At 36.7% G+C, this 14,387-nt stretch overlaps 3 protein-coding genes across 3 annotated transcripts in view; all 3 read left to right on the plus strand.

Moving 5' to 3' along the window:
* LOC108795461 (protocadherin gamma-A4-like) overlaps nucleotides 1-14,387 on the plus strand; it is a 290,173-nt gene that overhangs the window by 42,721 nt on the left and 233,065 nt on the right. The window lies entirely within an intron of this gene.
* LOC108795463 (protocadherin gamma-B1-like) lies at nucleotides 3,026-5,470 on the plus strand. The gene has a single exon (XM_018566717.1). The coding sequence runs from the start codon at nucleotides 3,026-3,028 to the stop codon at nucleotides 5,468-5,470; it is 2,445 nt and encodes an 814-aa protein (XP_018422219.1).
* Nucleotides 10,655-13,096, plus strand: LOC108795444 (protocadherin gamma-B1-like). The gene has a single exon (XM_018566689.1). It carries the CDS (start codon nucleotides 10,655-10,657, stop codon nucleotides 13,094-13,096), a length of 2,442 nt encoding a protein of 813 aa, XP_018422191.1.

Raw genomic sequence — 14,387 nt, forward strand, 5'->3', positions numbered from 1 at the left:
TCAAAAGGTGGTTCCTAAAATCAGAAATCCAACCAGACCACCATTTCTTTGTCCCATCCATGCCACATCAGTCCTGATATTTGTTACTTCCACTCTTTACACATAGCGACCATTCACCTCTCTACCCTATTCCTTATGATCATTAGGTTTTGTTCGGGACATTTACTTGTGCATTACCCTTTTCTTTCGATCCACCTCGTTCAGTTCTGTCTCTCCAATTGTTGGCTCTCATGAGCTCTGGTTTATTGTGTACTAGTTGATTGCACTCTTATATACATTGATATGTCTCATTAACCAAGACATGTAGCTACTTTTTTTATTTTGTAAGTGTATCTTTGTTTTCTTTTTCTCTATTGCACTGGTTATTCAATTGATATTTCTTGATAAAATGTCTGTTCTCATAATAAAATGTACATGCTTAAAAAAAAAGAAATCCAACCAGACGCTCCCCAAACCGCTCTGCAGTTATATTTAATGGTTGCTTTAGCACTCATTTCCTTTTTGCTTATTCTACTATAATTCTATTTAATATATCAAAATGTAGTAAAGCGAAGACCATACGACCTTTGGAACTTTAAGCACACATTTCTATCATCCAACCAATCCTAGAATGCTCTCCACACAGTGATGGAACATTACCTCTTACTTGCACAATGTTTGTGTCACTCTGGACAGTAAAGTAAAAATTACTTGACCTATGTAAAGTCTGAGTAAAATGTTCTAGCGGACAATCTTATTAACATCGTTGTCCCAGGACTAAGAAACGATAGTTTAAACCAAGGTTTGACATCCAGTAACAAGGCAAGTAAAATGTAAATTAAACATGATATTTACTCTAAAATCATAGAATTGTAAAATGAATCTTTTAATTGAGGAAGCTTTCAAAACAACTGTATATAAAGCTGTTTTATGATGCAACTTTTTATCCAAAGTCTAACATTTACCAATTTTGAACATGTAATCTATGCTACAGTGATTTAAATGTATTTATAATCTGAATAATAAATATCTAAAACTGTTATATAATATATTCAGTGTAAATCTGTATCTTTGGCAGACTTACCAACCTTTTTGAAGTCCTTTACTTTTATATGCCTAATGCACATTAATGTGATAATTTTGCAGTGTTTCACTCTTGGTGTAAGACCATCCAGAAATTCATGTAAGTCTATGATTGTTTTTCCATTAAAATATAAAAATGCCCAATAAGGGGGGGTCATAGGTGGGTAGAGGGTGGAGAGACATCTGATCATACAACTTGGCATTGTAGGGTCACCAGCACACACTACAACACTCATCCAATGTGTGATCCAGTTGGGAAATATTAGTGTGCAATAAAAAGCACCTCCTTCTGTTGGGAGATGAGAAAGGATTTAGTTGTGTTAGCTGAAAATTAACTCTGAAGTATAGTTTTCAAAAATCAAGCCAGTTGATCGTGCAAAAGTTCATTTATTTCACTAATGCAACTTAATGTAGTGAGTCTATATATGAGATAGACTCATTACATGCAAAGCAAGATAGTTCATGCCGTGATTTGTCATAATTGTGATGATTATGGCTTACAGCTCATGAAAACCCCAAATCCACAATCTCAGAAAATGTTTACATTACATGCAATCAATAAAACAAGGATTGTACATAAAACATTATCGGACCTCTGAAAAGTATAAGCATGCATATGTACTCAGTACTTGGTTTGGGCCCCTTTTGCAGCAATTACTGCCTCAATGCGTCGTGGCATGGAAGCTACAGCCTGTGGCACTGCTGAGGTGGTATGGAAGACCAGGATGCTCAATAGCGGACTTCAGCTCTTCTGCATTGTTGGTCTCATGTCTCTCATGTTTCTCTTGGCAATGCCCCATAGATTCTCTATGGGGTTCAGGTCAGGCGAGTTTGCTGGCCAATCAAGCACAGTAATCCCACGGTCATTGAACCAGGTTTTGGTACATTTGGCAGTGTGGGCAGGTGCCAAGTCCTGCTGGAAAATGAAGTCAGCATCCCCATAGAGCTTGTCTGCGGAAGGAAGCATGAAGTGCTCCAAAATCTCCTGGTAGACGGCTGCGTTGACCCTGGACTTAAAGGTGAACTATGAGGTCAGGGCTTTTCCCCATAGTTCTCCTTAGGGTAACGGGAGGACACAAACTAGCATCCTCCCGTCACCCTAAGCTCAGTATACCTTAAACCAAGTATTGTCTAGAAAGTGTAGAAGAGGCAGATATTGGAACTAATTCTGTGCATTCATTCAAGCTCAGTGATAATCAGCATTTCACATTGAGTGAATTTATCAATGTAGATGGAAGTCATTTTTTAGAACTTGTGTTGGGAAAATCTTTAGACAGAGAGAAATTAGATGTCCTACTTTTTTTAGCGTATACCACTACAGTGCATTGGTGTAAACTGAATATATAGGGTAAAAGGCATTTCGCTTTGTTTATGTGTTAGGACTGCGTTGGACAAGGCCTAATGCATAAAGTGACCTTTGCAGCCTTTTCTAAATATGTTTTTTTTTTTTAACAAAGCTGATTTGCTAAAGCTAACATATTCTTTCGTAATCCACATGAAGAGTATATTCTAATAACAGATCCACTTTAATATGTATTTTGATTGAAAAGGTCTCAGTATTATTAAAAATTGCCAAGATAGACAAAACTTACAATTTACAGTAAATTTACAATTTACTGTATTTTAAAAGCTTTTAAATAACTATAATATTGCCTTTGTTTAATATTCCCAACGTTGAGAAACAGACATTATTCGAACTCCACAATCAGTAATAAGTTAAAAGTATTTCATTTCACCTCAGAGCGCCGCTGTTTGACCAATAAGAAGACGTATACTGAGCTGAAGATCCACTAGTATGCTTATCACTCACATACTGCAAATTTGCACAGAGGTGCACAGCCATTTTCTGAATTCTCTGTGCACACCAAAATACAGAATATTTACTCTTGTTTTTTGTGGATGGATTAAGCAAATGAACTTCCTAGCCCATTGGACTGGACTTTTATTTTATTCTAGATAGCAAATGCTGAGAATGGATCAGATGAAACCTCACACACAGATATACAAAGGAGTAAGTTGGCAAGTACTATTTTTCTTCTTATTTCCCTGGCTTTGTCATTCAGTATCTGGTCAGATTCATTATTCCATTGCTGAAGAAATGAGAAAAGACTCTGTCATTGCAAATATTGCAGATGATCTGGGATTAGATATTAAACAACTCTCATCTAGAAAGCTGAGAATTGTATCACGTGTTGCAGAAAAATATTTATTTGTGAATTTAGACAATGGAAATCTGTATGTGAAGGACAGGATAGACCGAGAAGCACTCTGTGGGGCAGAAACAACCTGCTTCCTAACCTTTGATGCTGTGACTGAATATCCTTTTAACATTGTTAAGTTCAGAACTGAAATTGAGGATATAAATGATAACTCCCCCAGATTTACTCCTGATTCATTTTCTATGGAAATCATAGAATCAGCTCTGCCTGGAACAAGACTGACATTACAGAATGCAGAAGATCCTGATATTGGTGCTAATTCAATAGACACATATAAGCTCAGTGATAATCAACATTTTACACTAACTGAAAGTATAAGTCCAGATGGGAGCAAATTTCCTGGACTTCTGTTAGAAAAGCCTTTAGATCGAGAGACACTTAAGGAGCATGAATTAATTTTAACAGCATTAGATGGAGGACATCCTGAGAGGTCTGGGACAGCTATAATAAAGATCATTGTCACTGATGCTAATGATAATGTTCCATTATGTACTCAACAACTGTATAAAGCCAGTGTGATTGAAAGTGTACCAATCAATACAAATATAATTACTGTAAATGCAACTGATAAAGATGAAGGTATCAATGGAAAAATTACGTATTCATTTAGCAAAACATCAGGTAATATTCATCACACAGGCATGTTTAATATTAATCCTAGTAGTGGTGAAATTAAGACAAAGAGAGCTTTAGATTTTGATACAGCAAGAAATTATGAACTTTCTGTACAAGCTAAGGATGGAGGTGGTTTTGTAACTCATTGCAAAGTATTGATAGAAGTAATTGATGTCAATGACAATGTTCCTGAGATAATAATTAGCTCCTTCTCTACTCCCATACCTGAGGATTCTGCAGTTGGCACTATGATAGCTCTAATTGAAATTCATGATCAGGATTCTGGAGAAAATGGGGAGGTTGACTGTCAGATAATTGAAGCAATACCTTTTGATTTGATCGTGTCCTCTGACAGCTATTACAGAATAGCTACAAGATCTCTTATGGACAGAGAACAGCAGTCATCTTATAATATTACAATTTTAGCTACTGATAGAGGCTCTCCTTCTCTTTCCAACAGAAGAACCATCAAACTGGACATATCAGATGTTAATGACAATGCGCCACTTTTTATGAAATCTACCTATATTGCTTATGTGCCAGAGAACAATTTACCAGGAGCCATGATCTACAGAATACAAGCATCTGATCCTGACAGCGGAGACAATGCTAAGATTCTTTATTCCACTTTGGGTATCAGTTTAGAAGTTCAGCCTCTACCTTCCTTCATATCTATTAACTTGGAAACTGGAGTTCTGTATGCTCAGAAATCTTTTGATTATGAGCAGTGCAAGAAATTCAAAATAGAGGTAACTGCCAGAGACAGTGGATCCCCATCTCTGAACAGTAGTACAACACTAATTATACATATTTTGGATCAAAATGATAATGCACCAACAATTTTGTACCCATCTCCAGAAATTAGTGGATTACCTATCTTTGAGATGGTTCCTTTTTCCTCTGAACCAGGTTCTTTAATTACCAAGGTGGTTGCAGTGGATGCAGATTCTGGACATAACTCTTGGCTCTCTTATCACTTCATTCATGTGTCAGAGACATCTCATTTTATTATTGATGAACACACTGGAGAAATCAAGACGTCACGTGTCTTTCAGGAAAAGGAGCTGTTAAATCATAAGGTTTTGGTGATGGTGAAGGACAATGGGATCCCCTCTCTCTCAGCTACAGTCACCTTAAGCCTTGTTGTTGCAGATAGTTTCCAGCAAGTGGTTCCTAAAGTCAGCAATCACATCAATGAAGATCCTCAAACCAATGTGCAATTATATTTAGTTATTGCACTAGCACTGATTTCCTTTTTATTTATTTGTACTGTAATGCTGGTCATTATATCAAAATGCAGAGAAGAAAAGCATGCACCAAACCTTGGATCTCTAAGTGCTAGCCTGTATCCTCCAGCTGATCCTAGAATACTCTCCATGTATAGCAATGGAACATTACCTTATACCTACTCATACAATGTGTGTGTGGCTTTAGACTCAACGGATGACTTCACCTATGTACAATCTAACAAAAATGTCACTGTGGATAATCTTATGGATGCTGATGACTCTGGACTTCAAAATTACAGCTTACAACAAGCTTTGCCATCTAGTAATGAGGTGAGTAATATGTAATACTGTATATATTTATATTTATATATTCCTTGTGCTTCCTTGTGTGAGCATATGTTTATTGTCAATCCAGAACATGTTGCAAATGACATGAAATGGAAGGAAATATGGTACTCCGGCCCCCATAGTAACAATAATTAAATCTAGACAGAAAACACACTAACACACATTTAAATTAAAATATTAAATAAATATTTATACATAAGTATAAGGTTAAAAAAAATAGAATAAGGATAAATACTACTAATACTTTAACAGCTGTTCAGTATAATGCAGACTTACATACTCTTACAGCATTGGGGAAGCTGTTCCTCAGCTTGGTGGTTCTAGCCCTGATGCTGCACAACCTCCACCTTAAAACGGTCAGAAACAACCCATAAGCTGGATGGGAAGAATCCCTCATGATATTATAAACATTATTGATGGTGGTTAGCTTGCTGTCAGTGATCCTCTGTGCACTCTTTACCAGCTACTGCAGTGCCCTTCTCTTTGCAGCAGTTACCATACCCCATGGTGATGCAAGAGGTGAGGATTTGTTTTTACCAAACACCTATGAAAGGAAGTGAGGACTGAAGTGCCCCATTTATTTTATTTCAGCCTCCTCAAAAAGTAAAAGCACTGGCCAGCCTTCTTCACTATGCTGGTTGTATTGTCGCTGCACACTGCAGGTGAGAATATAAGAGATGTGCACCCCCAGGTATTTAAAACATTTTTTTAATTTTTATTACAGGTATTTATATAGAGCCGACAATTTACACAGCACTTTACAAAGAGCACATTCACATGAGACCATCGCAACAACTACACACCCAATGTTGAGTATAGGAGGAGTGGTACCAGTCTTCCACAATCATCTACTTTGTTTTCTTTACCTTGATGGAGAGATTACTTTGCACTAGACCTCTATTTTCTCCAGGTCTTTACCTATGGTTGCAAAGCAATATAATATGTTTAGTTTTGCACCGTAATATCTGTTTAAAGGGGTAAGAAAACTACCTTCAACTCCCAGTAGTCTATGATCAAGATAGAAAGTTACAAGTTGCAGTTGCACCTTCCTGACTCATTTGGACTTTGAGAACCATTCTTGGCCATCTTTGCCTTCCTAGATGTGCGTATGAGGGGCTTAAGAAATTATCCACAATAGGGGAGGACATGAGTTGGCCCAGATTTGTTTACTGTGATCATATGTAGTTATAAAATAATTATGTGTATTGCAGCATCCATCAGATACTCATAATTGGCTCTTGATGGCCACATGCAGATCAGGGTAAAGGGTCATGTCATCAATGACATTTTTTCATGAAGGTTATGTGTGACATTATCTATCTGTTGATTTTTGTACTTATATTTATTAAGTAAATATAAGTGCAAAATTAATATAAAGATATCAATTTCATTGAGATCATCTTTTCCAATTGTGCTAACAGATCAGTTGTACTATATTCACAATGCACATAACCATTGCTTTTAATGCTAGCATAGCATGTATGCAAGATGCATTTGGATATTGTTTTGTCTTTTTTAGGTATTTGGTAAAGTTGTGTAGACTTCCTTATAGCAGATTTACCCCCATTTTTAAGCTTTAGTTATTCAGTCAGAAGGCACAGGGCACATGAAGATTTTCATGTGCTAGCTTGTCAACAGCCTGACCTCATACACTATTTCCTAACTTCTAAAATTAACATAACAGTATCATGTAACCTAGCCCCATGATTGAAAGGGATGTATACAAACTCAAGACTTTTTGATTTGATACGGCTATGCATACTGAGAAGCTGTGACGGTTTGTGAGCCCAGTCAGTTCAAACTGAAAGTCAGTAATCCTAAATAAAGGGGAAACCCAAATGTTTTAAAAACCAGTGCAATTGCAATAATATAAAACTGAATATCCCAATTCTTTTATCATTTCAATCATGGCTGGCTCTTTTTAACAGTTGACTCTGTTGTAATAATATATATCATTATTTGCACTCTACTTGTGTAAATACCAGTTTGATGTGCTTGCAATCAAACAGAATGTTGTGATCTGGTAGACTTGCTACTCTAGAAAATCCTCCAGAATTTGAACAGAAGTATGAAGTGTTAGTTTTAGTCAACTTTATACAGTCAAATTGTTAAAATAATTGGAAAGGGTGCTAATTCTGTCACAGAGTATGATGGCTATACATAATAAAAGAGAATAAAAAGGTATTATTTTTATAATAGAAACGATTGTCACCAAGATAAAAAGTAATGGGAATTCCAGAATTTAGAGTTGTCACCAGAACACGAGGTCGGGGCAAATAGTCGAATGTGGACAACTGTCCTGGGGAACTTATATAAACAGAGATTTTCCTCAATTTGTAGAGATATCTTCTCATTTTCTATTGGTACTCCAGGATAGGAAGTAAAGGGAAACCACACCAAATGGACACGGAGTGCAAAAGATAAACTGACATGGATTTTAGACCCTACTCTATCAAAAATTCAAAAAAGTTGTGGCTGTACATACACTTTAAGTCATCTAGTGTCAACTTTATAAATAATAAGAGGCCAGGCAAATGTTTTCACTGCTTGTTCAATGGCTGTTTCTTATTTATTGTTTGTATTATGTATTTACTAACATTACAGGTTTCATTTGATGCTTACATATTGACACTATAAAGTTTTCTTGAGGTAAACAATGATTGTCTAACTTCCATTTTGTAGGAAATCTACTTTTAATCTGCATTTTATACATCTTACATATAGCACTTCAGACATGAAATCTTCTATTCAAAATAAATTGTTCTACAACACTTTTAAGATGAGCCTTATAAACTGCTCATGTAGATCCGCTTTCTTCAGTAGAACTGGGTTACTACCAAAAAGATCACAGAAACTAAAATCCCAAAACTGAAGTATTTGGAATATTTCAAGGAAACATTCAGCTGGGGTAGACTCATCATATGCTATAATGATACACCCAGCAGAATCTCTGGTAACAATGGAAGTCTGGAAACCCATCTACAAGCATAGCTGGATTTATTAGAATTAGATTTATACTCTGAACTAACAAAAATATGTTTAGTCTATAGTAAACTTTGTGATCCCTAGTAACAGCTCCTAGACAGGTATATCATTGTCTACAACAGTTTAGTTACATACTAACATAGTAGGTAAGGATGAATAAAGATGCAGGTCCACCCTGTTGTATGTGTGTGTGTGTGTGTATACTTTACTAAGATTAAACCCACTCTCTTCCAACCTCACGCTGTGTCCTTGTTTCATGAATAGACTTCTCAGTGTAAACAACTTATTTACGATATTGTGGTCCCGATTAATCATTTTGAAAATGGCAATTGAGATTGATAACACATCTACCCATCCCTCCTGCCATGCCAAGGTGATAGGTGTCCTCCTTGACTCAGACCACACCTTTCTGCCCCACATCCAATCACTATCCAAATCCTGCCACCTTCACCTTTGTTACATCTCCAAAAGACACCCCTTCCTCACCAATGAAACCACATCGCTACTCATCCACTCACTTGTTATCTTTTGTCTTGACTATTGCAGCTCCCTTCTCATTGGCCTACCTCTACACAAGCTACCCCCCTTCAGTCTATCATGAATGCTGCTGCTAGACTCATCCACCTAACCAACCGCTCAGTGTCTGCAACCGCCTTCCCCTAATTCCTCCACTGGCTTTCAATCGCCCAAAATGATAACATTCAAAATATTAACAACCACTTACAAAATCATCGTTAACTCTGCCCCCCGGCTATATCTCAAACCTGGTCTCAAAGTATCACCCTAACTGTCCCCTCCCCTCTTCCAAAGACCTCCTGCTTTCTAGCTCCTTCGTCAACGCCTCCCATCCTCTGGAACCCTATACCCCAACCTGTCTGCCTATATCCTACTCCGATTGCCTTTATGTGATCCCTAAACACTCATCTCTTCAGGGAAGCCTATCCAGCCTCAAACTAACCACCGATACTATCTCTCAAACATTTCATCCCCACACAGCTACCTCCTCATGTATCACTTGCCCCCTCCCTTTTAGACTGTAAGCACTCCGGGGCAGGGCCTTCCCTAAATTGTATTGTAATTGTAATGTTTTCCTTATATTGTAAAGCGCTGCGCAAACTGTTGGCCCTATATAAATCCTGTATAATAATAATAATTAGGTCCCTATGTAAGCACTTATTTTCTAGTTAAACACCCTGGTTTACTAATTACTAATGCATTGTTTACCAATAGATACAACATTTTCTTTATCCCTTTGTGGTAATTTTTCCTTACCCTTTTGCCGCCCTCTCAAAATAAAGGTCTAGACCAAATCTCTGTACTTACCTACATCTTACTGCGAGGCCCCACAGCATTGTTTACATCCCACTTCAAACTCGATACTGCTGTGCAGTTTGTCCCCATAGATTTAGATAGGGCTGAAAGATGGATCAGCTTCATCTGTCTACCACCCCATAAAAGTCTATGCTTAGGGATAGATGATTGATAAAGAAGTCACTGAGAGATGTAAACAATGCCACATGCCTTGCAGTGACAACCAGGTAAGTATAACAATTTGGAGAGGGCTAGACCTACTCAGGTACGATGGGGGAAAAAAGATAAGGAAGTATTTGTGAGACAATTTCCTTACATTTCCAAGCATCTTGTAACTAGAATCTACCACAATAAACATCACAGAGTGTTCTAATAAATAGTGTGATAATGTTGCAGACTAAGACAGGTCAAATTAAAATTGCAATTGCTGAATACAGGAAAACAGAATCACTCTCTTTAGTAAAAAATATGCAGTGTTTTATCTTAATCAAATGCAGTTTTAAATACTTTTTTATTTTTTACGTTTTAACATGAATTTCTTTGGCAATTCAGTTAGTTTGTTGCATACATCTGTAAAATGTGCCAGTTATAATGTATTATCTTGACAATAAATTCTGAGAGCTGCAGTTCCTCAGTTTAGCCTCAGAGCGCCGCTATTTGACTCTTCTTGACAATAAGAAGAGGAATATAAACCTAAAGATCCACTGGTGCTTTCATACCTCACACATGCTGCAGATCTGCAAGAAGACACAGTCACTTCCAGGTTTTTTTTCTAGGACTACAGACAATAATTCCTTTTTTTTAAAAGAAAGATTTTTGTTATGATTTCTCTCTTACCTTGGATTATAAAAAAATCACATCTTATAGATGCTTCAATTGAGGAAGATGGCTAAGACATACAACCCCCATACTCAGAACTGCAAAAGAATCAAATGGCAAGTAACATTCTTCTTCCTGTTTCTCTGGCTGTGTCATTCAGTCTTAGGTCAGATTCATTATTCCATTGTAGAAGAAATGAGAAAAGACTCTACTATAGCAAATATTGTGAAGGATCTTGCATTAGATATTAATCAGCTTTCATCAATACAATTGCAGATTGTATCAGATGTTTCACAGAAATATATTTATTTCGATCTAAACAATGGAAATCTGTATGTGAAGGACAGGATAGATCGAGAGACACTGTGTGGGACAGCAGCTACCTGCATCCTAACCTTTGATGTGCTAGCTGAAAATCCCTTAAAAGTTTTTAAGGTAAATGTTGAAATACAAGATATAAATGATAACTCTCCAGTGTTTTTCCAGGATACCATTACTTTGCAAATCCCTGAATCTGCTTCAATAGGGACCCATTTTGCTTTAAAAAATGCAGAAGACCTAGATATTGGAATGAATTCAGTACAAACTTACAGGCTTACTGACAATCAATATTTTACACTGACAGAGAAGATCAGCAGTGATGGGAGTAAATCTCCCAAGCTTTTTATAAATAAAGCTTTAGATCGAGAGATACAAAACAGTCATGAATTAATTCTAACTGCTTTAGATGGTGGAGATCCTATTAGAACTGGAACTGCTTTAATAACAATAACTATTACAGATGCCAATGACAATTTTCCTGTATTTAACCAAGAAATGTATAAGGTTTTAATAAAGGAAAATGTTCCCATCAACTCTACAGTGATCATTGTTGAAGCAACAGATAAAGATGAAGGCAGCAATGCACAAATCACTTATTCCTTTACCAAGACATCTGGAAATGTTCACCATACAGGTGTTTTCAGCATTCATCCTATACATGGGCACATAAAAGTAACAAAATTGCTGGATTTTGAAGTAACAAAAAAATATGAGCTGTCTATTCAAGCAATGGATGGTGGCGGCCTTGCTGCCCACTCCAAGGTGTTGGTAGAAGTTGAGGATGAGAATGACAATGCTCCTAATATATTCATAACTTCACTTTCTTCTCCTGTTTCTGAGGATTCTGCTTCTGGGACAGCAATAGCTTTGGTTAGAGTCCATGATAAAGATTCAGGAGAAAATGGAGATGTGAACTGCCAACTTTTGGAACTTGTACCTTTTCAGTTAGTATTATTATCTGATAATTACTACAGAATAGTTACAACAAGTGACATGGACAGGGAGAAAGTAGCATTTTATAACATCACAATATTAGCAAGTGACAAAGGATATCCTTCACTGTCCAGTCAAAAAATTATCAAAGTAGAGATATCCGATGTTAATGACAATCCACCAGTTTTTATGAAATCAAGTTATATTACTTATATACCAGAGAACAATTTACCAGGAGCCTCAATATACAGTATACAAGCTTCAGATCCAGATACTGGAGACAATGCTAAAATAACCTATTCAATTTTAAGTAAAAATAAAGAAGATATTTTGTTGTCCTCTTATTTGTCCATCAATATTGAGACAGGAGCTCTCTATGCCCAGAGATCATTTGATTATGAGAAGCAAAAAGAATTTATATTGCAAGTGACTGCTATGGACCATGGATCTCCATCTCTAAACAGCAGTATAAAGTTGATTATACATATAGTGGACAAGAATGATAATGCACCTAAAATCCTTTACCCATCTCCAGAAAGTGCTGGTTCTGCAGTGTTTGAGATGGTCCTGTTAGCCTCTGTTCCGGGTTCTTTAATAACAAAGGTGGTTGCAGTGGATGCAGACACTGGACATAATTCTTGGCTTTCTTATCATTTTATTCAAGTGCCAGGTCCAGCTTACTTTATCATTGATGAACACACAGGTGAAATCAGAACATCACGTGCCTTTCAAGATAAGGATATACTGAATCATAAAGTTGTGGTCATGGTAAAGGATAATGGGTATCCCTCTCTCTCTGCTACTGTTACATTGAGTCTTGCTATTGCTGATAATGTTCAGCAAGCAGTTCCAAAACTTGGTAACCAAATCACTGAAGAAGACCCTCAAACAAATCTGCAGCTTTACTTAATAATCGCCTTAGCCCTCATTTCTTTGTTATTCATTCTAACTGTCATGATAGCCATCATATCAAAATGCAAAGAGTCTCAATCACCCCAACTTTTTGGCCCTTTAAGTTCTAATTTGTATCCTCAACTAGAGTCCAGAATACTTTCCCAATATACAAATGGGACCCTGACACTCCCCTATAACTTTTGTGTGGCTTTAGAATCAACTGAACATGATTTTACATTCATTAAACCAAATGAAAATGTCTCAGTGGACAATCTTCTAGATACTGATGACTCAGGACTTGGAGCTGAAAATGGGAATGTTCTCCTAACATTGAATAATCATACTGAGGTGAGTTTTTAGATGAACCTTTTCATATGCAGCTGCTTATTCATTTCATGTCTTTTTTTTATCCACTTTAAATAGACTTTAAATTAACCAAATCTGCAGTGGTGACATCAATTACATTGGTATTTTTAACCTCACTTTGGAAGTAATAGTCCCCTGGGATTTAGAAAACAGCATCTTCCAACTTGTTCAATTTTCCAGCAAGTTGTCATATTGTTAATTCATCATATTTTTCTCTTGTGCTATATGAACAAAAACCTCTATTGTATAAATGAAATGCATTATTTGTATGTGTAAAACAGCAGATTGTGAATGTCTTAAGATATATAGTTAGTCAGATTAAAAAAAGACACAAGTCCATTGAGTTCGACCTATGAACCCTATGTATATGTCCTGGGTACATTAGATAACCTACTTCCTTCTTGTCTTGGTATACTTTGAATACTGCAGAATTCTAACATTATGAAAAAAGGATATTTGTACATTTGCATTGTATTTGTTTTTGCTTGTGACAGTTCCATGGTTTTGTTCATATAAAAAAGAAGTCCAATTCTTGGTGGCAGAAGGGTTTTCCTCCAGCTGTAAAAACTCTTTAGGTAGAGCTGCAATAATAAGTTTGGTGGGACTATGGCTTTGAAGTACTAGTTCCTGAAATATACTTCTAAAGTAGTAATAAAGCCCTTGTTTTTTTAATATATCTGTATTTGCAAATGATGCACAATATTATAAATTCTTCCTCCGAAAAATGTCTGGAAACACTTACTTTTAATGCTTTTACAGGCACATCCTCTAGGTCCCTCTGCACAGCTTCCTTATACTTCCAGTGTCATTGGCTTAATTCATAGTAACCTGGTCCCACTTTCTCAAGACTACATGTCCCATAATTTAAAGTGCCACAGCAGATGCACAACCCTTGCAAGATGCTTTCTATCAATCAGAAGCAGAAAGGCGTGTATCAGTGCATCTATTAGTCTCAGATATATTTACATCAGCCAGTAGTCCTCTTCCCAGGAGTGCACACAGAGTGGCTCCAGTGGGGCTCCATAGGAACCTGCAAGCCAAGCAGGCACCCTTACAACAGAAATCAGGGCCAGCCATTGAGGTTCAGATTGAAAAGAGAGGATATAAATGCAGAGACAAAAGAAGTAAGGGTCATATTGTTGTGACTGAAATTACTGAAATGTTTATAATTTGCTGTATGTATCTTTTCAAGGGTCACTTGGGTGATACTGATGTAAACAGAGTATGCTCTTAAGGAACTTAGAAAACTCACATAGGTACAAGGGTGTTACACAGAAAAGGAACA

This window comes from Nanorana parkeri, unplaced genomic scaffold, assembly GCF_000935625.1.
Source record: "Nanorana parkeri isolate BGI_ZX_2015 unplaced genomic scaffold, ASM93562v1 scaffold969, whole genome shotgun sequence".
In the NCBI taxonomy this organism is placed as follows: Eukaryota; Metazoa; Chordata; class Amphibia; order Anura; family Dicroglossidae; genus Nanorana; species Nanorana parkeri.

What these genes read in the sequence shown, in the direction of transcription:
- LOC108795463 (XM_018566717.1), top strand. Translation starts at nt 3,026, where the DNA reads ATGCTGAGAATGGATCAGATGAAACCTCACACACAGATATACAAAGGA.
- LOC108795444 (XM_018566689.1), top strand. Translation starts at nt 10,655, where the DNA reads ATGGCTAAGACATACAACCCCCATACTCAGAACTGCAAAAGAATCAAA.